The sequence below is a fragment of the Apis laboriosa genome, unplaced genomic scaffold (assembly GCF_014066325.1).
Source record: "Apis laboriosa isolate Shangri-la unplaced genomic scaffold, ASM1406632v1 scaffold5_cov152, whole genome shotgun sequence".
Classification (NCBI taxonomy): domain Eukaryota; kingdom Metazoa; phylum Arthropoda; class Insecta; order Hymenoptera; family Apidae; genus Apis; species Apis laboriosa.
The window spans coordinates 509,640-535,795 of NW_025223857.1; the positions used below are offsets into that span (position 1 = coordinate 509,640).

The 26,156-nt window shown below is 36.2% G+C and overlaps 2 protein-coding genes and 1 long non-coding RNA gene across 8 annotated transcripts in view; 1 reads left to right on the forward strand and 2 right to left on the reverse strand.

The window, feature by feature from the left end:
• Positions 1 to 3,500, reverse strand: part of LOC122717824 — a 10,178-nt gene extending 6,678 nt beyond the window's left edge. The window contains exon 1 of the long non-coding RNA XR_006347252.1: positions 3,367 to 3,500. This is a non-coding gene — a long non-coding RNA (uncharacterized LOC122717824). The remainder of the gene's footprint in view (positions 1 to 3,366) is intronic.
• Positions 1 to 13,034, forward strand: part of LOC122717815 (mucin-5AC) — a 13,726-nt gene extending 692 nt beyond the window's left edge. Inside the window, exons 3-15 of one of the 3 annotated variants that reach the window (XM_043942241.1) lie at positions 104 to 358; positions 440 to 625; positions 723 to 988; positions 1,061 to 1,554; positions 1,617 to 1,739; positions 1,804 to 2,545; positions 2,635 to 2,823; positions 2,883 to 2,957; positions 3,019 to 3,108; positions 3,203 to 3,716; positions 9,892 to 10,075; positions 10,380 to 10,499; positions 11,211 to 13,034. In XM_043942241.1, coding sequence (XP_043798176.1) covers positions 104 to 358; positions 440 to 625; positions 723 to 988; positions 1,061 to 1,554; positions 1,617 to 1,739; positions 1,804 to 2,545; positions 2,635 to 2,823; positions 2,883 to 2,957; positions 3,019 to 3,108; positions 3,203 to 3,716; positions 9,892 to 10,075; positions 10,380 to 10,499; positions 11,211 to 11,668 — 3,696 coding nt within the window. In that variant the 3' untranslated portion in view covers positions 11,669 to 13,034. Of the gene's footprint in view, positions 1 to 103; positions 359 to 439; positions 626 to 722; positions 1,555 to 1,616; positions 1,740 to 1,803; positions 2,546 to 2,634; positions 2,824 to 2,882; positions 2,958 to 3,018; positions 3,109 to 3,202; positions 6,671 to 9,891; positions 10,076 to 10,379; positions 10,500 to 11,210 lie in introns of those variants that run through there. The other 2 variants (XM_043942242.1, XM_043942240.1) reach the window with 2 other exon arrangements.
• Positions 12,127 to 26,126, reverse strand: LOC122717818 (alpha-actinin, sarcomeric). Of its 4 annotated transcripts, none has more exons than XM_043942250.1 (11): positions 25,949 to 26,126; positions 24,562 to 24,686; positions 18,689 to 18,923; positions 18,243 to 18,578; positions 17,941 to 18,026; positions 16,826 to 17,171; positions 16,469 to 16,745; positions 16,206 to 16,377; positions 15,391 to 16,056; positions 14,996 to 15,292; positions 12,127 to 14,907 (listed from the first exon to the last, which is right to left on the reverse strand). In XM_043942250.1, the coding sequence occupies exons 2-11, from the start codon at positions 24,661 to 24,663 to the stop codon at positions 14,749 to 14,751; spliced, it is 2,676 nt and encodes an 891-aa protein (XP_043798185.1). In that variant the 5' UTR covers positions 24,664 to 24,686; positions 25,949 to 26,126; the 3' UTR covers positions 12,127 to 14,748. The 4 variants fall into 4 exon arrangements, with proteins under 4 accessions (XP_043798185.1, XP_043798186.1, XP_043798184.1 ...); XM_043942251.1 differs by having other exon boundaries at positions 25,973 to 26,112; XM_043942249.1 differs by lacking the exons at positions 17,941 to 18,026; positions 25,949 to 26,126 and adding exons at positions 17,383 to 17,468; positions 25,066 to 25,367.
• Positions 26,127 to 26,156: the final 30 nt, after the last annotated feature.

Sequence of the window (26,156 nt, forward strand, 5' to 3'; positions counted from 1 at the left end):
CACACACACACACACACACACACACACACACACACACACACACACACAAATATCTCTCTCTCTTTCTCTCTCTCTCTTTCTCTCATTGATTCGTATCTCGAAGGAACTGAGGGAGGAGTTCGAGAGGGAGGCTTCGAAGACCGGAAGGCCGAGACTTTTGCTGACGTTGGCGATGCCAGCCGGCATCGAGTACATCGACAAAGGTTACGATATACCCAGACTGAACGAATACTTGGATTTCGTCAATCTCCTCTCCTACGATTACCATTCGTCTTACGAACCTGCCGTCAATCACCACGCCCCCCTCTATCCCCTGGAGGAGGACAACGAGTACAACTACGACACCGAATTGACGATCGTAACACGACGTTTATTCGAATCAATTTTAATTTCTAATGATAATCACGATTATTATTTTATCATTACTTCACTTTACTAGGACTACACCGTTAATTATCTGCTGAAGAAAGGTGCCACCTCGGAGAAGATAATTCTAGGGATTCCCACGTATGGAAGATCTTACACGCTTTTCAATCAAGACGCCACCGATCTAGGATCACCGGCAGATGGTCCAGGAATCGAAGGCGACGCTACTCGAGAGAAAGGCTATCTTGCTTATTACGAGGTTTCTTTTTTTTAAAAAAAAAAAAAAAACCTTTCTCTCCCTTTAAATAAACTCGAATGAGTAATTGAATGATGGTTATATTATTATTATCTCGCAGATTTGCGAGAGCTTGGCGCAATCGGACGAGTGGGAAGTGGTCGAGCCTAATCGTGACGCGATGGGCCCTTACGCGTTCAAGGGGGATCAGTGGGTAGGTTACGACGACGAGGATATAGTGAGATTAAAGGCGAGATACGTGAACGAGAAGAAGTTGGGAGGAATAATGTTCTGGACGATCGACAACGACGATTTCCGGGGGAAATGTCACGATCGGCCGTATCCCCTGATCGAAGCGGCGAAAGAGAGCCTCCTGTCCGACGCCACGTAAGTACGAAAATTTATTTTTTTCAATTTATCATCATCGATGATTCTTCGAATTGCTCGTATCGAAATAAGGAACACCGTTGGGAAGTCGAAGCCGGTCGAGGGCCGCAAGAAGTCTCGGGTTCAAGGGACTCGAAGCGATACAGAGAGAAGGAAAAATGGCGGACGAGGCGGCACAACTGCGACACCTGTCTCGAAAAATCGAATTCCCACTTCTTCTTCGCGGCCGAGATATCGAACGTTCACGCGGCCAAGAGCGAGCGAACAGGACGAGGAGGAAGGGCGAGTCGATAGACGATCCTACGATCCTACGTCCGAGGACGAGGAGAAGCAGGAGAGGGAGGAGGAAGAGGAAAATTCGGAGAGGGGGAACGCGGTTAACGGGGCGAACAAGCGCGAAAGATCTAGAGATAGGAAGAAGAGTAGGGGGGCGAAGAATCGATCGAGTTCGAGCAGAAATCGCAGAAAGCAAATTCGTCGTAAAGAGGATCTTGATTCGAAGGAAGAATCGTTGAGTAATAAACTGACTACCCCGGAACCCCCGACCACTCCCGATCCTGGAACAGGTAGATATTTGAAATTCATTTTACAAATGTAATAAGGAATACGCGTTTCGTTGTCTCGATAGATTTCAAGTGCGAGGACGAAGGATTTTTTTCCCACCCTCGAGACTGTAAAAAATATTTCTGGTGCTTGGATAGCGGCCCGGGAGGTTTGGGAGTGGTTGCGCATCAGTTCACCTGCCCTTCCGGTAATTATTTAATCCGTCATGTTTAAATTCGCTCTTGTAAAAATTTTCTCGTTTATTCGCGCAGGATTGGTGTTCAATAAGGCAGCCGATTCCTGCGATTACCCTCGCAACGTCGCGTGTCCGAAATCGAAGACGTCGTCGTCGGCGTCGACGACCAGAGCGCCGATAACAGCCGCCACAAGCCGCACCACTTACCTATACAGCACCACCACGCGTCGACCTTCCACCGCGAAACCGGATCCGGAGGAAGAATACGAATATTACGAGGACGAAGACGAGGAAGAAGAAGGGGAGGAAGAGGAAGAGAAAGAGGAAGACAAGGTGACTTCCACTCCCAAGACGCTTCTGTACAAAACGATCACCAGAAACAAGCCTAGCACTGCCAGTACCACGAGTACTACTACTACTACAACAACAACAGAGGCGACTTTCACGACTTCGAAATCGATCGATTCGGAGGACGAAGAGGATCCAAAGGTTATAAAGGAGCTGATAACGCTGATCAAGAAAGCAGGTGGTATAGAGCAATTGGAGAAACAGTTGTTGCTTCAAGACAAAAATTCCAATGAGAGTTCGGCGAACTCTGGCGGAGAGAGTGCTACACCAGCTACTATAAGTCGCACCTTGTACGAGCGCGTGTTGAATCGTCAGGCTGGTAAAGTTACGAGCAGGCAGAGATCTTCGACCAATACGAATTTCGCGAATGGGCCGGGGAGAGCGCAGTTCGAGGGATTGGAAGAGGTTCCAGAGGTGAAGGGATTGAGACGATCGCAGAAACCGAAATACGTGACCATCGAGAGACCAAAGTACGAAGAAAATGGTATTTTTACAACTTTTTTCTCCCTCGTTCCTATCCCGCGATACTGACCGGATCGAACGTCGTTTCTTCGTTCAGGCATTCGACGAAGGAACCGCCGTTGGACGGGGAAGAGGTGGAGGAAGGGGAAGAGGATCTGGACGGAGACAACACGGATGTGGCTTCCTCCGAGGAGCAAACGATTAACAATCCTTTTCTAACCAGCTCGACGCAGAGGGTGACGCCTAATTACATCGATATAAGACGCGCTCGACCCTCAACATCGAGGTAAGCGAAGAAAGAGATGAAGGGAGGAAACGTTATCTTACAAAATGTAAATCCTTCAGGAAAGACGAGAACGACGTTGAGGAGAAAAACAAGGATGGAGAAGAGGAGGCGCCAATTCGACGCCGACGTCCAAGGTAAGTCTTCTCTTCCATAACAATGAAAAAAATCTAAATTAAAGATCTGAAAAATTAACAGCAATACCAAGACGAGCTCAACCGAAAATGTTAGAGACGAGGAATCTCGTTCATCCGCGAGCGAAGAAAACTCGCAAACGACTAAATCCAGGTTTTTTTCCATATTTCCAAATTATTTTTATTACATAGAAAAAAAAAAACAACGCTATGTCGATCGATTAACTTATTTCTTAATAATCTTATAGATACGTGAGCGTGCAAAGATTCAGAAGCACGACTCCCCAATCGACGGAGGCTGTTTCGGAGATTGTTGCATCGACCACGGAATCGATCGTTTCGATCGAACCGTCGAAAATCGGCGACGAGAAAATAGATACGACGACCAGCCCGTTAACAACAAATACCTTACCTTGGATCGGTTCGTCCTCGACGTCCAACGACGACATCCTCCCCGTTGAAACGGAGGCGGGAAGAACGGAAGAAACTGAGACGGAGAGAGCGATCCTCTCAACGACTTCGGAGTCGAGCTCGACCACCACCGACTCCGTGAAACTCGTAGAAGATTCGGCGACGGAGATCCTGTTGACCACGGCGCCAGCGAGCTTGTCCACGTTGTCGATTCCGAATACGAGGATCAGCACCGCGTCGGTGTCTCAGCCGAGGCCGTTCGGCTTTAATCGAAGAAACAGGCCGTCGACCGAGCCCACGACCACCACCACCACTCCATTGCCACCGTCCAACGATCAGACGAGGACCAAGGTGAGTATTCCGTCGCGAAACAACACGCGCTCGTCCCTTTTGGTAGGACGAGGTCGATTAAGACCAAGGCAGGAGAAGCATGGTCGAAACGTGGAAAGTTCCCACGACGACGAGGGCGATGAAGGGGCGCTCGCTCGTACACGCGCGAGACCCTCGTCGAGGATCAGGGGAGCGAGCAGATACACACCGCCCACCTTCAAACTTAGAAACGAGAGCTCCACCTCTTCCGATTCCACGCTCCAAGGAGAACGCGTTCGAGCCACGACGGAACCTCCTCTCAACACGGAGGGAGGTTCTTCTAGAAGAAGATTTCGTCGGCCGGCCTCTAAAATTAGCACTACCACAATCACCACCACCACCACCACCACCACTACCGAGTCCACGAGAGCCAACGAGCTCGAGGACAGCCCCATCGTGAGGATCGTTCAAGCTTATCCAAGAAGAAGCTTGTCCTCGAGATCGAGGAACGCGGTTAAAGAGGACGGGGATATCGAGAAGATTACCAATATAAAGATACTGAAAACGCCGATCGGGCAGGTGAACAGGGACGTGTATGCCAGAACGAGGTACACGAGGAAGAGAAATAACGTTTCCACGCCTGACATCACGTCGTCTCCTCCCTCGTCCTTCCTCGATCGTACCACGAACGACGCCGTAACCGTGCCACTGACTACGACGGAACGACCGATCCTCAACTCCATAGACGAAGTCGCGATAGAAACGACGAGCACAACGACGTCGATAACAACGCAGGAAACCACAACCGATCTCGAAACGAGCACAATGGAACCACGTACCGTGGAATCGACGATGGAAAACGAGGTAATCACCGAGGTGACGGACGATCATCGAACGGAAGGATTGGATGTAACGGTGACGACGATGGAAGACGATGAAATCGTTGACACGAACGTGATTAAAATCGCGAATAATATCAGCGAGACGATTAACGAGGAGAACACAAACGCCGTGCATCCGAGGCGAAGGAAGGTTCTTCTCAGAAGACGACCCGTCACCACTACGCAAATGTCCGTGGAACGAGAGAGTAGACCGCACACGCGAAGAAGAAAGGTGATCAAACGTCTTCGCCCTGTTCAAAACGCGACATCTACGATAGACGTGCCATCTACCGAGCAAATTTTATTCGTTGGCCTTGTATCCACCATGACACCGAAGGAGGAGGAGGAGGAGGGGATAAGTACGATCACGGACGCGTCAACGGAAAATTTGGCAACAGCGGTAACCGTTACGGAGACGATCGATATAGCCGATGACTTTGCAATGACTTTGGAAACACCGACAACCGTTGAGAGCGTGCTCGGTGACGATACGAGCTCGTTCGATTTCGATCCTGTCACGATGGCCTCTACGATAATCGATAACGTTACAGCTATAGCGAGCGAATCGACGACGGAGGAATCGACGGTGACGGAAACCAATTCCGTGGAATCAACTTCGTCCAACTTTTCGAACGATATTTTGGATGAAAAATTATTGACCAATGAATTGCCGACTATCGTTTCTTGGCCAAGTTCAACGGCTTCCGTCGTCTCTCAATCTAATCGTAGATTAGAGGCGTACAATAGGACGTATTATTTAGACTCGAAATACGTGAGAAAGAAATTCGTGGGCAGGCGACCAGTTGTTCCTTCTTCCCCGGAAAATTTTAACAGCAACGATCGAAATTCGATCGTGGAAACTTCGAGCTATTTGTCCACGAGTGAAAAAAATAAATTGGAAGGTATTTCGAAACGTAGAAAGAGTTTGTTCGTTCGTCGTAGACCGGTTTCTTCGACAACCACTTCGAGAACGACGATCAACGACGACGACGAGGAGAGAGATCCGCGATTCGATACGGAAGAGGTTACTCTGAGAAACAATGGTGAAACTTCATATCCCACTACTCCGCCCATCGATCAGGAATCGGAAGAATTTTCGAATCGCTACACCACTACCCCATCGATTATCGAAAAACTCTCGTCCCCTCTGACGAGAAACGCGACGCTCGATGAGGATACCTCTTCGATACTCGAGAACGAGGATCGAACGCATGAGCCGATACCGTCTACTGGCGATCGATCGCCAGAGATTCGTCCTCGATACCGAGTTCCGGTATTTATCAAGAAAACGTTGAGCACCGAAAACGTTTACCCTCTGGATTCGAATGAATCCGAAGAAGCGAACAATCCCAGATCTAGGTATCAAAATTTTCGTCAACCGAGAACGCGTTACAAGTATAGAGAGATAAGGAGGAATCGAGAGAGCGAAGAAGAGTCGATTCCGGATGCCACGCAATCGCCCAGCTACGATTCCTCGACGCAAGTGAGAACGCGTTTCTACGCGAGACGCCCAACAGTTTCCACCACGGAGACACCCGTCACCGAGACCCTGATCCCAGCGAAAAAGTTTGACTACGCGGCGGATGCTCACAGGAGGCAGCAACAATCGTTGCGAACGACCACTTCACGAACGACCAATCGGAACGAAGACTCGACCACTTTGACGAATTCGAACGAAGAACGAACAGAGATAGGAAACTTGGTCGTCGAAGAGGACTATACGACCACGCCTTCTCCCCAACCGCTGATAACGAGACTTGTCACGTCCGTCGAGGAATCGGGCACCACGGAAAGGCAAAAGATTCTGATTAAAACCAAATATTCCTCGCTTACTTCGACCACAAAAATTCCTCTTCAGGCTACGGTCGTTCCATTGGAATATTCAGTCGTTACGTCATCCTCGATCCCCGGGATAACGTTGGAAAGATCCGATGAGGACGAATCGATGAATGAAATTCGACAAAGTCACTTGGAAAGATCCACCTTGCCCATAGAGAGCGAATTCCTTTATCCGTCACGATTCACCACCGAGTCTCACGAATCGTCCACGATCGAGATCGAATCGGTGTTCAGCAATTTGATCGGAAACAGGGACTCCGCCAAGTGATATCGCATCTTATCACCATTCGTCATTAATTAACAATGTACATAGACACGATTATCCTTATTACGCATCATTAAAAATTTACCAGATATTTAATACGGATTAATCGAGAGAACTCTCCTCTTGCCCTTCTTCAAATCATCGCCAAATACATTTTAACCGATTCACCGTTTGTGCGAGAACTCTCGGTTACCGAGGCAAATGATGCAACCAGAATCTATATGGATTTGCGAACGCAGAGGATCGTCCGCTTTCTTTACCTTCTCTCTCCCTCTCTTGCGCTTTAGGACAAGAAGGAATTGGCAAGAATAATCGAAAGAAAGAGAGAACGAGAGAGATCGAAGAGAAAGATTTCGGAAGATCGTCATTAAGCGTACTACCCTCTTCTGATTTTCAGGTGGCCAACACGGAAGTTAATAGACTGCCAACCCTCAAGGAACTAATCGGTTATCAAACGAACAATTACATCGCCACCGGTCCATCGCCCGTATTCTTGAATTTGTTTCCTCTCACAGCGAAGAGCGAAGAGGTTTTATCGCAACAGAAAAATGTTGATCGCGTTCTCGAAGAGGTTATTGAAAAGAATACGATTTTCAACGATACAGAACTTAGATCTTGGAACAAGCACGATGACGAGATACAAAATGATTTTCAATCAGATTTAACCGCGGATAGTATACACGCGTATTACATCGAGGACGATACTTCGTTCGCTAACAAGAAGAGAATCGATCGTGAAGATTCGTCAGAAATCAATCTGAAGCCTACCACTATGCGTGGCATTCCATTGATCAATTTGCTGCACAGCCAAGTTCCGCGTGGTTTTTATGTCACTAGAAGCGAAACGGAACATTCAATGTCGAAAAGAGTAAAGATCGACGCATTAACTACCGAATTTACCACCTTGTCTGTAGAGACTAATGAAAATACTCCTTCTGGGATCGCTGAAAAAATTGGACAATCCGATATAGATGGAAAAATGATTACCGATCTCGAGCACGATGATAACATCGAAGAAAATCTTGAGTCTGACGTTACTACGACTTTTAATACCGAATTATCCATGAAAAATAGTAGAAATGGAGCTAGAGTCAAGGGTAGAGTGGAAAGCACATCTGTTTCAATGGATCAAGTCCAAATAGAGAAAGATGTATCATCGATAATAAAATTTACCAGGATTTCAATTCCAGAAGAAAATGTAACAACTTCTTCGATTTCCACATCTTTATCCGATTCGTCACTTTCTATGCTTACCTCCCAATCTTCTAATGAATCCGAGATTATTAATTCCACGACCAAAAAATCCCTAATCAATGATCAGAATACTCCTATTTTGAATACCGTAATTCCTGTAACCGCGATACCTTCCAATATTACAACTGATACAAACTTATTAGAATCAGATGTAACGGAATTATATATGGAGAATACAACGCATTCTGCGGATTTAGAAAACAGCTATTCGATAAATAGTCAAAATAGAGGAAAATCTAATGACGGAGAATTCAAATCGATTTTATCGACCACGACGCTTTCTTCTAGCACCGTGGAAACATCGGTTACCGATACGACGATTAATGTGTTCAATACCCACGATGAAAAAATTAAATTTACTTCAAATTACGAATTTGGTCGTAAATTTCGGAGACGTGGCCAGAATCGTTATTACGTGAATCGATTGAACAAAAATCAAGAGAATTCAACGAAAGTAGTTGAAAGAACGCAAAATTCTCGTCGTAAAATTATAGGTTATCGAAGACCGTTACGCAGACCTGTTTTCAATGGTAAAGCTGTGAACGATTCGTTCGTTTACGAAGTAACCACTTTGAAAGAAACAAAAGTGAATGATTCCATGAGAAATCCAAATGATTGGAAAGACACAAATAAAGAAGAAACAAATGTGGAAAAGAAGCTAATATCAAAGGCAAATCAAACAAGAAACGAAGCTGTTTTCGACGAAGAACATCTTCGGATCGAGGAGAATATCGATCGATCCGAATCCGAGGTCAGTTTAGACTTTAAATTTCCTACACTTGCGACTCGATGATATAAAAAAAGAAGTATATAACAATTTCTTTACAATATATAATGCTAACTCAGATGCTATCGCTCACTCTTACCTTTTATACCTAACCAAACAAAATGGGATACGCAACGTTCATCGATAAAAACATTGAAACGACTCATCCTCGTTTTGGTTTACCGTTTGAACGAGAAAATGAAGGGCAAAACGTCGATGATTCTCTTTAAAATACTACGTAACAAAGCGCAAGTCTTTCATTTCATACCTAATGATAAAAAGAAGTTGCTTCGATTCTTCTGTGGCTACGATTAACGAAAACAGGAGGAAAACTATCTCTGAAGGGATTATAATCAACGGAAGAAATTCATCGGGCACTTTTTCTACCATCATGCGTTCTTATCTTCATCTACCGCTGATTTTACTCTATTTTCAAATCAATTAACACTATATTTCTCTCTACGAGGCGCATATCGCACGTTTTAAAGCGCCTGCGCTACGCTTACTTTATATGTTCGTCTTATGATATATTTTAACCCTTTGTGCTCGGCTCATTTTTAAAGGTAAAGCGAGTTGGACAATTATTGAAACTTTTTCTATAACCTTTGTTCATTGCCGCTTATACAGTAAGATATCAACAAGTGCAAAGGGTTAATGCTTAACTAGGAAATTCAGCAATTTAACACAAAAATTGCCATTGTTATCTCTCGAGCTTCTTCTCTCATTATTCTTTTCTTTCCTTCTCTTATGTATCGTTTCAATGCTTTCTAGTTCGAACGATTATTTAGAGTAAAACGAAACCAACGTGTCAATTGATATAAGTTTTTACGTCAAATTGATAAAAAAAGTTCAAATATTTATAAAATAAGGGATTTTTGATTTTTGATACGTCACTGATACGACTGAGCGTTACAAAGCGCCATCTACGAAATATTGACAAATATACTACATGTTTCAAATTTAAATTAATCGCGCCATAATTCGATCAATTTCTAAATATTTTTTCGAAAAATTTTCATCGATTATAGATGAATTTTGTAAGAATTCTTCTATAATGCTTGATACGTAAAATATTTTATAATAATTTCAATCTCTACAATGACTTATAACAATTGACAATCAATTTATATTTTTTATTGACTGATCGCAAAATTGTACTTACCATCTCGGTGATTAGGATAGATATACAATGTACGTGTGCTCTACGAACAGGTGAATTCCTCGAAGAATACGGTAACATCTCGTACACCAGGAAATTTGTCGTCGACCAGATTGAGAAAACCCACTGCATTCACTTTGACGCCATTGCAAAGCAAAACTACAAACACATTCGCGAATCATCGAAAGACTCATCTGACCGATGGAAAATTACAAACTGTTGTTAACGAAACACTGGGTAAGTGATGATACACGACAAATATGAAACACGTTAACAATATTTCACTGTTTAAAACAATTTAATAACTCAATCGTATCATGTCCCGCCAACTGGTATTGCATCGCACGATCACCGCCAGGTGTCATACCATCTTCCATTATTGCGACTGCGCAGGATAATATTTACGCGGAACAATTTTCGCGCGAAATATTTCAAATTCAAATTTCTTCTAATAAATGGTTGAACAAAATACAAATTTTTAATTAGAAATGGTTGCACAAGCTATATATGTATCTATAAGAACATTTGCATATTGTTTTAGATACCGTGGATGAAAGAACGGAAACTTCGAAACCTGAGAAAGATATCGATCAAAATAGTAGAGCACAAGAAATCGCGGTCACATTGGCGGATCCACCGTCTGTGCAATCATCAACCACCGGTACACACAACTTGTTAAATCCTCCACCATCAGATTTCTTAATTTATTTAAACTAAAATATTAAATCGCGCGCATATTTCACTTTCGTTCATGGATCATTTGGGATATAATTTCTCATCGCACCGTAATCTTCGACTTATAATTTCCTCTACTCTTCCTGGCGAATCAGTCGGTATCACTTGGTCGAAATTTACTCTCATTTACTGACTTCTAATTTTTGTGTACTTCTTCCATACTGAAACTCAAACCACTGTGAAACCTTTATGGAAACGAGGTTTACCATCAAGAACTAATCACATTGTTATTACTTTCGAAGAGGTATATCATTTTTTGGGGATCTAATAGAAGCTAATCAACATCTCTTGACTGAATTCTACTTCGTCGATCTCATAATAGTCTTTCCCGTTTCTCTAATCTTATTTGTCCTTACTATACTATATATCTTCACCCTATATATCGTAATCATGTTTTTTTCGCCTTTCTCATCACTGTATCAACAGCATAATGCGAATTACTAATACAATTATAACTTTCAAGCACATTGATACTCTTTCCCTCCTCTCGTCTGCATCTTTACACGTGCAGGCATATCTTGTTCTTCACGCTGGACATAAATCATGTTTTATGTTTTTTTTTCCACGGGTTTCTAACGGGATTCTTCTAGTCTATTTTATTGGGGATCGAATATAACTAATAGAGTTAAACGATCAGGTCGACCATCGTTACGGAACGCCCTGAAGCGCAAAATAAGCACTACGGTTGCACCTAGAACAGATGCAACGACAAGCAGGGCTAGCCTCAGGTTTACACCGGCTCTCAGTGATCGACAGAAGCCGGGAACGAAGGATAAAACTCATCGAAACTCGACGACAACAAGGCCTAGACAACGACCGCCTGTTGTCGATTACGATTATTACGAGGATGAGGAGGAACCGGTGATCGGAAAATCAACCTTCAATGGAAAACTCTTTCTCACGAGTAAAGGAACTTTTCGATGCTTGGACCAAGGCAATTTTCCTCACCCTTACTCTTGTAAAAAATTCATTATTTGCGCCAGAATGGTAAACGGATTGGTGATCGGAGCCGAGTACACTTGTCCTGACAGGTTATCTTTTGACCCAGTCGGTGGTATTTGCAATTGGTCAGCTGGACTTGGCTGCAAGGAATAATTTCTTTTGAATTATCGATCGAACAATAATTACGAAAAATATTAAATATTATCCAAATGAAACAAATGAATCAAAATCGTGAAGTCACTTTTCTATCGAATTAATTGTACAACGAGACGGAAAGATCTTTTTTTTTCATTTTTACGAACACGTGTAGCCATAACCAATAGAAATGAAGCATGGTGATATTATCGTTAATAAAAAGTTTGTAAATATTATAGCTATTGTATATACATAGATTTAGCTTGCGTTATTGGATATCGTAATACCAACTTAATAATTTAAACGTTGGTATACATTTAGTATAAAAAAGATTAAATCTTTATCTTTTTCTTAAGATTATATGTAAAATATTTGCAAGACTTCTTACGAACTCGATCGAAAGATTGAATCAGATATATTATATATATATATATTTATATATATAATACATTTTGTATTTGGAATAAAAGCATCCATTTTTAACCACACTGTTAGAAATTTTTATTTAAATATTTTTTGTTATTATTTCGCCCACTTGATATGACGCATACTAGGATACGTTAAAAACAATTATACCCAATTTTTACGCTTTTTTTTTTTCAATACAAAATTTGAACGGTCTTCACTCTCTCTCTCTCTCTCTCTCTCTCTCTCGCGCGCGCGCTCTCGCTCTCTTTTCAAAGACCTTTATTTTTTTTTCTCCTAGCTTGATATTTTATAATACTTTTTTTTTTTTGTTATTAATCTAGCTGAGGAAGATGAAATTGATAAAACAAAAGTAGTAGAATCGACAAGTATTACATGAAAAATATGATACGATTGTCGAGCTGATATTTGAAACAAATTAAAATTGTAAATATTATATTAAATTAATGTAAAATTATAAGAATTATAATTATGCATACATGTGATTATTAATGAGAATGTATATGTGTACACAATACGATATTGAACATATCGAAAATTTGATTTTTTTTAGAAAGATTTCTTTCGGCATATACATACATTGAACACATACGTAGTGATTTTTAAATTAATTATGTTTTCATATTACGAATGTTCATAACTTCATCCATGGATATGTATATGTAATGTACGTGAGTATATATATAGATATATATACATATGTTGTGTATGTGCGTATGTGCGTGTGCGTGTGTGTATTTGTATATTTTTTATGTGTTTACAACATATACTTGAACTTGTATAGTGTTTGGTAGATCAGTAGATCTTTCCAGTTCTTTTTATATATTTTTTTATCCCTATAAAAAGCCCAATATAATAACATTTTTTTTTTTAACGAAAATAAAGATAAAAGAAATTACTGTGAACTCGCAAAAACGCGTTAAGATAGATAGATTGAAGAAGCATTAAGTTCCAAGCATGAAAAAAAAGTATACCGTGTACTTTTTCTTTTTTCTCGAATAATTGCATTTCACACACGAGCGTCTTCCATGGCATTGAGATAACATAATGATATTGGACGACAATGATTCGATTAAATGATGAAATATTTTAGGCTGTTGAATATAAATTGTGTGATCTGAATACACATGACACAAAAAAATGGCGGTTGCTATTTGGAAATTTTACAATAATTCTTATATTACAGTGGCCTTTCGTTTATCTTCACTTCTCTCAAATATTTATAAAAATAAATACTTTGAAAAAGTGGCTTCGTTTACTACGGTAATTAATTATATCGGAACAATAATAAATAATTATTTCATTCAAAATAAATAAATAATTTGCTTTCTTTAGCATCGTTTCGCATTATTATTTAATATGCGATTTACGAAAAAAAAAAAAAAAAAAAAGATAAAAGCGGCTTTCTCGTTCAAGAATTCTTAATACCGCTTAATTATAAAAAAATATGAACATCATGTTCGATTTCGAGCGTAATAATTTTTCTGGATCCTTAGCGAGAAGGTCGTTTCGTATATACGTACGCATTTTCAAAAATTCGTTTACATCGTTAATAATCTTAATTTATACACATATTATGAATTTTCGCTTTATTTTACGAACATCGATTTGCGCCTTATATTTGAATCATATCTATTTCTTTTGAAAAAAAAAAAGTTCGTTTTAAAACTAAAAGTAATAAAAAAATCCATCGATTTACGAAATTGCATTTAGGAACTGTGAGATACACGTCTCATATCACGTTATTTAAATATAATTGAAATAATCGTTTCATTTAGATGAATCAAAAGGAAATTAAATTATACTTTGATAAAAACATTTGAATTCAATTCATCTTTGTCAAAACTATATAAATATTATCGATAAACTATATATATTTTATATATATATATATATATGATTTCTTTCTTAATAATAATAAATGTGTAAGGCTGCAATATCGGCGCACGTAATAAATTGTACATAATAAACCATTTAATTAAATTGCTCATTTTAATACAATATTCATTTATGGAACAGTATAGTTTTATATCCTTTTCTGGAACGCTTGCGAAAAGGAAATGCTTATTATTTGTCTCTATTACTGATACTCGTGTGACTTCTCGGACATGTTTATATACAATTGAAATATTAACTTACTAATTATAGGACTCATCGCAGACATAGGCAAGAAGCAAACGTTCTAGAAGAACTTGATGTATTTGATTGTGTGCTATTCTTTTAACGTTAAGGTATCTAAAATTGTACATTTATTGTCACTGTACAGACTTATTCATTTAAGTACGGACCCTCTTTATCGAGCATTATCGATTTTTTACTTCGTAACAATATGATAGACATCGTAACGGTGTTCATCAAACGGTGTTTATCGACACAGCTCTCAGGTTCCCTTACGTTAAAAAAATATCACGAATAAAAAATTGCTAACACTCGTGACGCGTATAAACAAATTAGACCTTTTTCATCGTTTTGAACATTATATCTTTTTATGCTAGGCTATTTTTTTTTTTTTTNTTTTTTTTTTTTTATCGTATTGAGATTCTTAATTTATAAAGATGCATCAGAAACGTGACGAATGTTTCGAATAACTTTTGATCTGTTTTTTTTTCTTTTTTTCTTTTTTAAATGGAAATCATCCAAAAGTTCCCTCAATTTTTAACACATTTTTATCTTTACAAATCCGATTCACCATATAGAGCAGTAGAGAACGAACGATAATCTAATGCTCCAGGAATTGCGTTCGGTCCTTTATAAGGTGGCATTCGTTGAATACAATATTCAGCCTGATCAGGTGGCAATTCTCTTCTCAATTCGTCTGCCAAGATGTACGGCTAAACGATGCAAATTAGCAATAATTAATTTTTGTTTCAAAATAATAATATTATATTTTTTTACTATATAAATAAAAGCATTGCAAACCTTGTCTCCGGCAAGTATACGGAAACTATCGATAACTTGTTCAGCCGTATCCGTATCTGTAGACTCACGAGTCATAAAGTCTAGGAACGCGTCAAAGTGTACGTAACCAGAATTATTTGGATCAACAATAGCTAGGATACGTTGGAAATCGATATCGCCTTGCCTATCCTTTCCAATAGAATATCCAAGTGAAACGAGACAAGACTTGAATTCATCAGGAGCCAATCTACCTGTACGATTCTTATCGAAATGATTGAAACTACTACGAAATTCGTTAAGTTGTTCTTGCGTGATACCCTGTAATATACGTTAAATTTATATTTAATAATAGTTTAATAAACCATGAGAAAGATGGATTACAATTATTCTTAAAAAAAAAAAAAAAAAAAACTCACCTTCGAATCTCTGGTAAGAATTTGATTTTCAACCTCATTGATATTACGATTTATAGAAGTGAGTAATTGTTCCCATCCAACGCGTAATGTCTCCATAGTGTATTGAGTGTATCGGTTTTCAAATATCATACCCTCTTGAACAGCTTGATGAATCTTTTCGAGTTCTTCAAGATGAACTTTGTACTGATAGACCGCCTGTTCATATTCCTTCAAACGATGCAGTTGATCTTCCAGAGTACCCTGAAGACCGAGGCCAATAGCTGTAACTGCGTCCAATTGGCGTTCTATCCACGGCCCAACCGCATTAGCCTTCTCGGCAAATTGTCGTCGAAGCAATTCGTTGTTCTGCTGTTTACGAAGCTCCGCTTGAAGTGTACCATCACGTTGAGGTACAAGTTGCCTGACATCACTCCATTTCTTCGTAAGATCCAAAGCAGTTAAGGTGGTGTAAGGATTCTCAAGCCCTCCAGGGATTTGGAATTGTTTCACTATTGATTCAACTTCACGCACTAATCCCACAATAGCGTTGTATTCCTTATCAGCTTCCCCGAGAGTTGCTTTAAACGCTGCGTGAGCATCCATCAATCCTTGAATTTCCTCCATCGTATGGACGATAAACATATCCACTAAATCTTCCCTGGTTCCGTCCAACCAGTTATTAAATGGCTGAATAACATACAATAACAATTAAATACATTTTATAGATACATTTTATATATACATTTTATATATATATATTTTATATATATTTATATACATTTTATATATACATTTAATATACAAGAAAATGTGACAAAATGATAAAATGAACTCACAGCAGCTCGCTTGGCAAATTCCAAATGCAGAACGTCAATCTTTTCAAGAATACGTTCAGCTTCGTCTAGCGCTTGACGCCTGCGTTGGGTAAGAGTACCCAAACGATCCCATTGATCGCAAATTCGTTGACACCTAGTATTAACGGACGCGCTATCGTGATATTCCAAAGTACTGAAAAAAGAAAAAAAAAGGTGTGATTCATATTCCTCCCAAGGAAAGATTTTATTGACTCTCACAGAATCATCACAAATTAAGGACATACTTGAGCTCTTGAGCGATAGCAGCTATCTGTTCTACGCGATCCTGATGAGCAGCAAGATCCGATTCGAAAGCTTCGTGCTTTTTCTTCAGAGCTTTGAGTTCGTTGAGCTTACATTGTCGGAAGTGCTGCGACGTAAGCATCTCTTCCTTTCCTGCTGTCCATTCTTCATGCGCATCAGCCTTGTGCTTGAATTTCTGAGCCAAATGTTCCAAGCGTTCGAGACGCATCATTTCAGACAACAGCCATTCTTCGAACGATTTCTCTGCCAACTCCAAACCTACAATCGAATCGAATCTTAATACTTTTTAATAAAAATATATATATATATTCAAAATCTTATCGAATATAATATTTTACCTTTCCAAGCCTTATTTATATCGGATACCATTTTTCCTTCTGTTGGCATATAAGCAGGTCGATTGCTCAATCTCAATTTCGTTTGCAAAGTATTGAAATTTGTTTCCAGTTTAGCTTTTTGTTCGACCCGGGGTGGTTTATGCTTACGACGATACGTTCTATATTCTTCTAATTTTTTCTGGCAACCGGCAAGGGAGTTATCGGTCTGTCGACTAGCCAGCCAAGGCATAGTTCGCCTTATCCACTCCAATAAGTCAGACGCCAGACGTTCATATTCTTCCATCAGCCTTTCATTTTCCTGATTTACTTTCAGAACTTTGCATATTCTATTCGCAGCTGTCTCTGCCTATATTAATAAATACATATATTAATAATTAAAAATTATTTAAAATATTAATAATTAAATATTAATAATTAAAAAATCAAACAGGAAAATAAATTCTTTGATATATCAATTTATCATCGTAGATGATGTTTTTACGAACACATTTTCTTTGATTGAAATTCAATTCAATCGATCAAATTTATTATTATCGGTTAATTTTGCAATCACACACCTTTTGTGCACCGCTAAAACAGTGGTAGTAGGAAGAAACGTAGGTCATCACAGCTCGTTCATCGGGCATTGCTGTATTTCGCATATCTAAAAAAAACACATTCGGAAAAACTCAAACCATGCAATGTTAGCGCAAAAATGTCCATCGAAAAATTTTTGTTTCTTTTTTTTTTTTTTTTTTTTTTGTCAATCAAGAAGTATCGATATTTCGACGAATTGTAATTCGTTCGTAATAATAATTGAAAGATATGCATAATAATTGTCTCTAGTTAATAACATCATGGTCATGGTACACTATAGGAGTAATAAAAAAAATTATACATACAGTTAAATCAAAAAAAATCTTTGCTTAAGAGTCAAGATTTTTTTTTCTCTTTTTGTAAAAGTATGTAACATTTGAAACATAAACAATTATAACAGTTATACAATGAAATTAGCATAACGAAACACTGTTAAGTGTAAGCATACGATCGTAATGTATTAGTATTAGTGAAAGAGTGATAGCACAGGTCATTTTGTAACCAAAGTAAGGGAACAACACGCATTTCTTTACGCTGACCTGCTGAGCACCTTGGAACGCGTGGTAGTAGCAGGACACGTACGTCATGATTGCACGCTCATCTGGCTTGGGTGTGTTGATCAAATCTATATGATATTAAGGGAATATAACATTAAGAATTTGTACGTTTTAATAAAATAGTGAAAGCTCACTTCATCGTATTTCCATCCTAAACTCCAAGGAAATGCCTAAGGTATAGGTTAAGAAAACTAACCTCTCGCGTTAATCGACAAAATATAATATTTAACATTTTTGCTTTGATAAAACATTTTTTTTTCAAGGATTAAACAATACGTACTTACCATCAGGATCTAACATACGAGGAATGTCGAGATATTTTTCAGCAACATCGAAGGCAGTGTTCAAATTCTCTAAAGGATTATCCTTGCTAAGTTTATTATAATCGATAAGATCCGGTCGATGACGATGAATAAGAGCGCAAAACGCCAAACCATCTTTGAACGACAGATGGAAGTTTTGAACATTGACGTTTTTATACGGTGCAGTTTTACGTTGGCACCACAGTAGAAGACCTTCTTTAGCAGTCATCTCCTCCACGGAAATATCTTGAATAGCAAATCTTAATATAATGGTCCAGATCATACCCAATGTCATCTTCAAATTGCCGTCCACGATTTCTATCCGAGAATTATAAATAAATGGCATTATTGATTAAATTTACAATCACAATTGATTACTTAATATAATTGTATGAAACGATAAACGAATAACGATCCTAAATATTTACCCTCTGCTCCAATAGATACTAATTTTACGCCTTTACTGGCAATATAATCAAGAGCTTTATTCACATTTGCAATCTTGTGGAACCTCATCTTTCCTCTGTCTGGTCTTGGAAGTGTTTCGCCAGAAATTACCTCGAGCAGTAACATTAATTTCAGTCCATTTCTAAAATCCTCTTCGATCGATTCAATGGCGGTTCCCGCTTTACGAAGATGCGAATTGCACCATGCTGTGAATGTCTGAAAGTATAAATATATATAAATATATATATGTGTGTGTACATTGAAAATTGATATTATTGATGAATTAATAAATATTATTCAAATAAGATATAATATCCAAATTAAATTAAATAAACCAATGTTTCATGGTTAAAAAGATTTTAAAATGAAGAATTGAGCTTGACTGCTACTTAGTGTATATTTTAGTAACGACCCCAATCACTCTTGCTATATATATCTTCTGTCCCGGTTCTTAAATTGTTCTTCCTATTGGCCAGACTAAAGATTTTCAAACCCTTGATATCTTGTAACAAAAAATTCGATAAACTTAAGCAATGCACAACATGTTTTCCATTTCACGATTAATCAATGCAATTCATTTTATATATTTTGTAAATTAAATATTTATTTGTTAAAATCAAAATATTCAAATTATGAAAACGTAATTATAACACAAATGTTTTTTCTATTCTTTTACTCTACATATATACTATGATATTAATGAGAATACACAAATAAATCTTAGAACAATTTATCAATTTCATCATAATTTCATTTGAAATATAATTAAAAAAATAATATAAATAATATAAATAATTTTAATGAAATTATAGGAAAATATTTTTATTATTATTACATTTATCAAAAATTATGTACTTTTGATAATCATAATATGTTTGACAAAACAATAAATATGGGAACAAATATTATGAAAAAATATTTTATAATATTATAGATAAATAATATCGTTAAAATGTGAACTATATGTCGTTAACAAAATGCATGAGAATTTGAAAAAATTATGAATCGGCATTTGTGAATTTTTTTTAAAGAAATATAAAACAGAAAGAGAAAAATATTGTCTGAAATTTAATACGGGTAGCGTGAAGCACGACCGGCCAAAATTGGACATGAGCCACCTTAACTTGTACGAGCGCTCTAAGATCTATTTGTAAAACATTGACTCCTCCCGCGCTGAGCACCTAAGCATTTCGAAAACATTCTGATCCATTTTATTTTCGATAAGAATATTAAATTGATATTTTTTTATTTACAGTTAACGCATTATCTATTCGGTTTGGTTCAATTATCGATGTGTTTATTTATGTAACTCAAATTTATCAACGTCTCTAATCCAACCGATAAGCAAAAAATTTAGTGAAAAAAAAAAAAAAAAAAAAATTAAATCGAAAGAAATAACGTAATCTTTGAATTTTGTTGAGAATTATATCGAATAATACGAAAATTATTGAGGGATTAAATTTATTCGCTGATATAATATCCGATCTATATCTATATGCATGAGAATCATGATCACATTTCTCGTGGGTAACCAAATTCTGTTTCAAAAATATGTTTCGTGAGAATTCAAAAACATTTTATGATCTCGTAATCTTTTCTAACGCAATCAATCCTATAATTCTATAAATATCTAACGTTTTGTTTTTTTTCCCCTGTATAATTGCATAATACAAAAAGTTAGAAATATTACCGACCCAGCAAACTCTATTATGTAAATGGTGGCTTTGCAAAAATTAAAACGAATATCGAATTATGTAAACAAACAGTTATAATTGCAGAATAACAATGTATTACGAGGCTTTCTTTACTTACATTCGTGACTCATCCCTATCCTTCTACAAATGAAAGGAATGTCTCACGTGGCGGTGTGTTAATGACACGACGTTATAAACACAAACGATTTCTATGATACTTTATTATCGATCGATCTATTGCAAAAATCACGTGTTATTTCCCGCGATCTAATTAAATTTTTTTTTTCTTTTTTAATCACATCGTATTAATTAATTGCGACAATCATATCTTACGAAAGAAAATATGTATGTATGTATGTATGTATATATGTATGTGTGTATGTATGTATATATATATATATATAACTTGAATAATCATATATTTTTACATTTATTAATATTTTTAAATCTACCTGCACTGGTACCAAAAATAAACGCAGTTAAACATGAAACGGCTTAAATACGATGCACATAATTCACGTAACCCAAATTCTAAATATCGCGCGTGAACATGCTTGCAATTTATATCTATTCTTAAATTCTACATTGAATTTTTATCCGTGTCGTACTTCCGTAAGCTAAAGAAGAAACCAAGGTGCACAAATTCTTCTTCTATTTTTTACTACTATATTTTAAACGATATAATATATGAAATTCATCGTCAGTGAATAATTATTGGACGATCAAATCAATTAATTTTTCTTTTTACGCAATTTGCTTCACCTTGAAATACGTCAACCTAAGGCCAAAATGTGAGGTAAAATACTGAGATTGAGGAATCCAATTGGCAAGTTTTACTTATGATACACGTGACGATCGCACAATAAAATTATCGTAAAAAATATTCACGAGAATTGATGTAATTTATTGTTATATGACATATATTGTTAATGACATATGGTCATTAAGTTATCGCGACATTCTATCGATATACATCAATCTTGATGTATATAAAAGCGAGTTTTGGAAAACAGATCAACAGGTAGGCTATGTAGTCGGTTAAATAGTAACGGTTATATGTATGTACAATAAAGTTGAATGGTTTGACGAAAGAGATCTTCGATAGAAAATAATCGTTCTACTATCGTTTTCTCTGGAATCTATCGTTCGATAGCTCGATGCCGCGAGCCAATCGACCGCGGAACCTTCGCGATTGTACGTGACGTGAGCAGTTCAGGTAAAGGAATCCCAAGGAAAAAGATATTACGCTACGATCATTTTCATTTTCTGAGCGCGCAGAGTGTCGAAAATAAGTCTGGAGTATCATACATAACGAAAAACATCATGGTCGATGTTCTATTTACGGACAGTATCAAGGGAGCGGACGGAAATACTGAAAATTCATTCAAAGAAACTATTCCAACCGGTTTAACATTAAGCGTAGATTATTATCGCGTAATTATCGTTCGACCTTTGCGAACGACGAAATAGTCGACTGAAAATAGCGAATCGTGGGTGTCGAATTGCATTTTAACGAAGTATAATCATCGAATCGGTAATAAACAGAGGATAGAGAAGTGTTTCGCGCGTGCGGAACTTATCATCGCATAACAATCGGCTTACTGGTGCATAGTATAGTATGGGTCACCCGATTCCAATCTAAGATTTGGCGCACAGCCGAAACTTCTCAAAGGTTAACGATCTTCTCGTTCGCATCAAGGAAGAAATCGATCGATCGCCCCTTGTGTCACTCGCAACTCTTCGATTTTCTTTAACTCGAAAACATATTGTTATAATATATTTCTCTTCCTTAACTGTATGAAATAATTATATACTGAAACTCTTCTTGGAACTATATTATCACTTTACAATAAGTAAAAAAAAAAAAAAAGATTTTAATGAAGTATTTGTATTTGTAATTGAAATAGATATGAGAAAACTTGAAAAGTTTAATACAATAGTAAATACATATAACAATATATTGGGAGAGGTTAAACACCGGTTAAGTTTGAAAATGGCAATCAATCAAAGAGGATATGGACCTCGGCTATGATAGATAGTCTTCGACTGGCTGCAATATCTATATATATCGTCTATTTATACGATAAAGTCAGACGTTGTGCGAACGGAAACAACGATGAAAGTATTGCATACATCGATGCCGTATATCCCTGACAAACCGTAGCGGAGTCCCACCGTATCGCATTGCGATACTAGTGACCAGTTGACAGTAATAAGTAACCAGTTAGATAAGCGATTCCATAACCTTCGACGATTCCACGCAACACATTTCTACGTAGATGCGTTTCGCTATAACGATCGTTAATTTCTTCAATCGTATAGGATACAATTTATGATGAAATCCTGAATATTAATCAAAGCCTGTGATATCAAAATCAAATTATTTTTAAATCTTATCCAGCGATGAAAAACTTTTCACTAATGATAATTGATATGCAAAAGAATTAAATTTAATTTCTTTTATAGCGAATAGCGGATAAAATCAAATAGAAATTACGAAATAAGGGGAAGTATTGTTTTTCGAAAGCAAAATTCGAAATGCTCGAAATTTTATAAAAAATTATATATTTAACAATTAATCAATAATCAATAATCCATATATATTCGTTTATCTATATTCGTTATGCAAAAGATACATGGAATATTTTAAGAATTGTATGTTGTACTATTCATGAATGAAAATATTGATAAAACACCTCTTATTGAATATACAAACTACAACATAGATTTATATAAACATATAAATAAAAATATTCAGATTAAAAATTTCTATTTTTACAATATTAAATAATCAATAGATACATAAAAATTTTAAATTCGAATAGCATTAGAATATTATTATTTATTCCGGACTCATGATAAATCATCAATAGAAATACTTATTATCGATATACTAACATACACGAGTGAAATACAGTACAAGATAAGATTGATATCCAGGTAAAAAGTTCGATTTGAAAAAATAGAAACAAGAAAATAAAATTTAATGACCATAATTTCATAAGAACAATAACGAATTCTACGCGAATTCTATTTCAGTTTAATTTGCAGAACCAATTGTCAAATATTCTTCTGTAATAATTGTATACAATCATTACTTTAAACAACGATGAGATTCTTTAAAACTCAAGAAATATCAACGAAATTACCATGCTTCGAAGTGATTCAGTGCTCGATTATTTTTATCATAAAGTCTGAAAATACAATCCAAAGGGCTGCGGTTTAGCATCATATGTAATCGAGTCAGACCTGAGAGCCTTGAGCCTCTGCCAAAAATGAAGAAAACATTTTCAACGCGTACTTGAAGCTGTTCCATTTTATCAATTCACACCGTATTAATCTATCTTCCTTCTACCTTGTTCGAATAATTCTTATAGCGTGATTATCTCTTCATATATCGTGAATCGAAATTTGTATTTGTGAATTGTGTAAAGAAATTCATTGTCAATCGAAAATACTTTGCATTCCAATATTTTTACAAGGCATTTCAAAATATAATATATAAATGTAAATAATAAAATTAACAAAGAAGCAAAAAATGTTTCAGATATATAATTAAAATATAATTTCTAAACGCTGAAAATCATAATAATCATACAATTATATTTTTCTTACAAATGAAACTAAAATTGATTAAATTTTTACCAAAAGATATACAATTATATTTAACTGTTAGATAATATTAAGAAACTTTGAAAAAAACACATATTATTAAATAATTCATATAAAATGATTACAATACAAAATATACTTTTTTCACTTTTTTCAAACATAGTTTTTCATTTTTTAAGAAAAGATTGTAGGTAATGAATCAATTTTTTATATATTCACACGGTTGTATTTAAAAAATTGTATTGTGTTCCGTGAGGTTATGTACAGTAGTTCAAAAATTTAATAGTCAAATATTCTATAAATGATGAATGTTCAAAATATAAAAATTATTACACCTTTTTATTAATTATGTTTATCAAAAGTTCCTGTCACACATAATACCTAAAAGTATAATAATGATAAAATATATCCAGTTTATTTACCCAACAAAACATATATATTATTATTACAGAATGTAATAATAGAATCAAAATTTTTTATCAAGATAAAAGAAAATATAATAATAATATAAAATATTATTAAATGGAAAAAAAATAAATTTAATTTACCTTTTTCTGCTGTTTTTCCCAAGCCGGGTCCAAAAGACCTTCTCTCTCCCATTCTTCTTCTGGCTCCATGTATCCGTCTCCGTAAGCTTCCATGTCGTTCATCCTTTCGCGGATATTTCACGTTCCTTTAAATGTAAATGATTTCTGTGTGACACAGCTACAGACATTTCTGTATATAAAAATCAACAAACACTTGATTATGTTTTTCATATGATGATTTTGATAATAACCCAGATTGATAGTTTTGTTTAAACTTTTCTTACACTTATATGATAATAAAAAGCATGATGATTTAATATATTTTTAATAAGAAAATTTTAATAAAACATAAAGCAATAAGAAATGCACGCGCGCACAATTAAATAGAAGAATAGAAGAGGGTAAAAAAGGAAAAAATGAAAATAAAAATAAAAAGAAAAAATAAATTATTTTCTAAAAAAATGAAAAAAATGGAAATAACTAAGAATGGAAAAGTGGTGTACGTTTTGTAACATGAAAACGTACCCGCTAAGTCCAGAAAATGTTCGGTTCGTGTCGTTCTTTCTCTCGCGCTGACCCCTCTGCCACGAGTCTGACACTCGATTTGCTCACCGGCATACAAGCTTCCCCTCCCACATGCTCACGCTCTCTCAATCTCTCTCTCTCTCTCTCTCTCTCTCTCTCTCTCTGTCTCTCTCTGTATTCTTTTTCCTTGTTTCTCATTAACTTACTCGCTCACTTTCCCTGATTTTGTTCGTACCATTAATCCAACACCCCGTTACCCTTCCAAATATCCAGTTTTCATGAAACAGGCTCTATACTTAATCACTATGAATTATTTACAATTATATTTATAATCCATTTAAAATATGCTAATAATATATAAATACATGATAAATCGAAAATTCCATTAATTAGCAAAATACATATGTCTTTATCAGAATATATATGTATATTATCTTTTTCTTTCATTATCATATCTCATATTATTGTATTTAATAATATTTTTCTTTTATAAAATGTAATATGATATTATATATATGAAATTTAGTTATTAAATTTTATATGAACCTTTATTATGAATCTTTATCTATCGTAAATTTAAAATTTAATCGTAATTTAATTAATAAATATTTTATAATATATAAATTATATTTAAAAATCAAATGAAAAAGAATTTCATTCATTTACTATTAGAACATTATTTTCGTTCAAATTACGCGCACAATTGATTAAAATGAAAAAAAATGATATGTAATTTAAAACAAAATAAATCTCATTTAAATAAAATTTTACGATGAATGAATGAAATAGTTTCATAAGATTTTTACAATATAATGAAATCTTGTTATATTTATTAGTCTGTTTCAAAACCATTTAAAACTGAGTTTCATAGAAAACTACATACCCCAATACATCTGCCGAAACTAACCTCCGTTCTTCTTTTAAACGCGAATCTCGCCCAGCAAACGAGAGAATACGAAGATATCGAAAATAGTATCAAAGACGACGAAGACACCTGATTCACCCACACACGATAAAAATAGTACGGTAATTCGCGTGAAATTCCCAAAACAACGAGAGTAACACCATTCCTCCGAAACTTCACGGACGAG

Bases quoted from the DNA above. Each gene is read 5' to 3' on its own strand.
- LOC122717818 (XM_043942250.1), bottom strand. From the start codon at position 24,663: ATGAACGACATGGAAGCTTACGGAGACGGATACATGGAGCCAGAAGAA. The intron at 16,378-16,468 runs GTATGTCCTTAA...TTCTTTTTTCAG, and splicing joins GCTATCGCTCAAGAGCTCAA to TACTTTGGAATATCACGATA. The intron at 16,057-16,205 runs GTGAGTTCATTT...TATGTTATTCAG, and splicing joins AATTTGCCAAGCGAGCTGCT to CCATTTAATAACTGGTTGGA.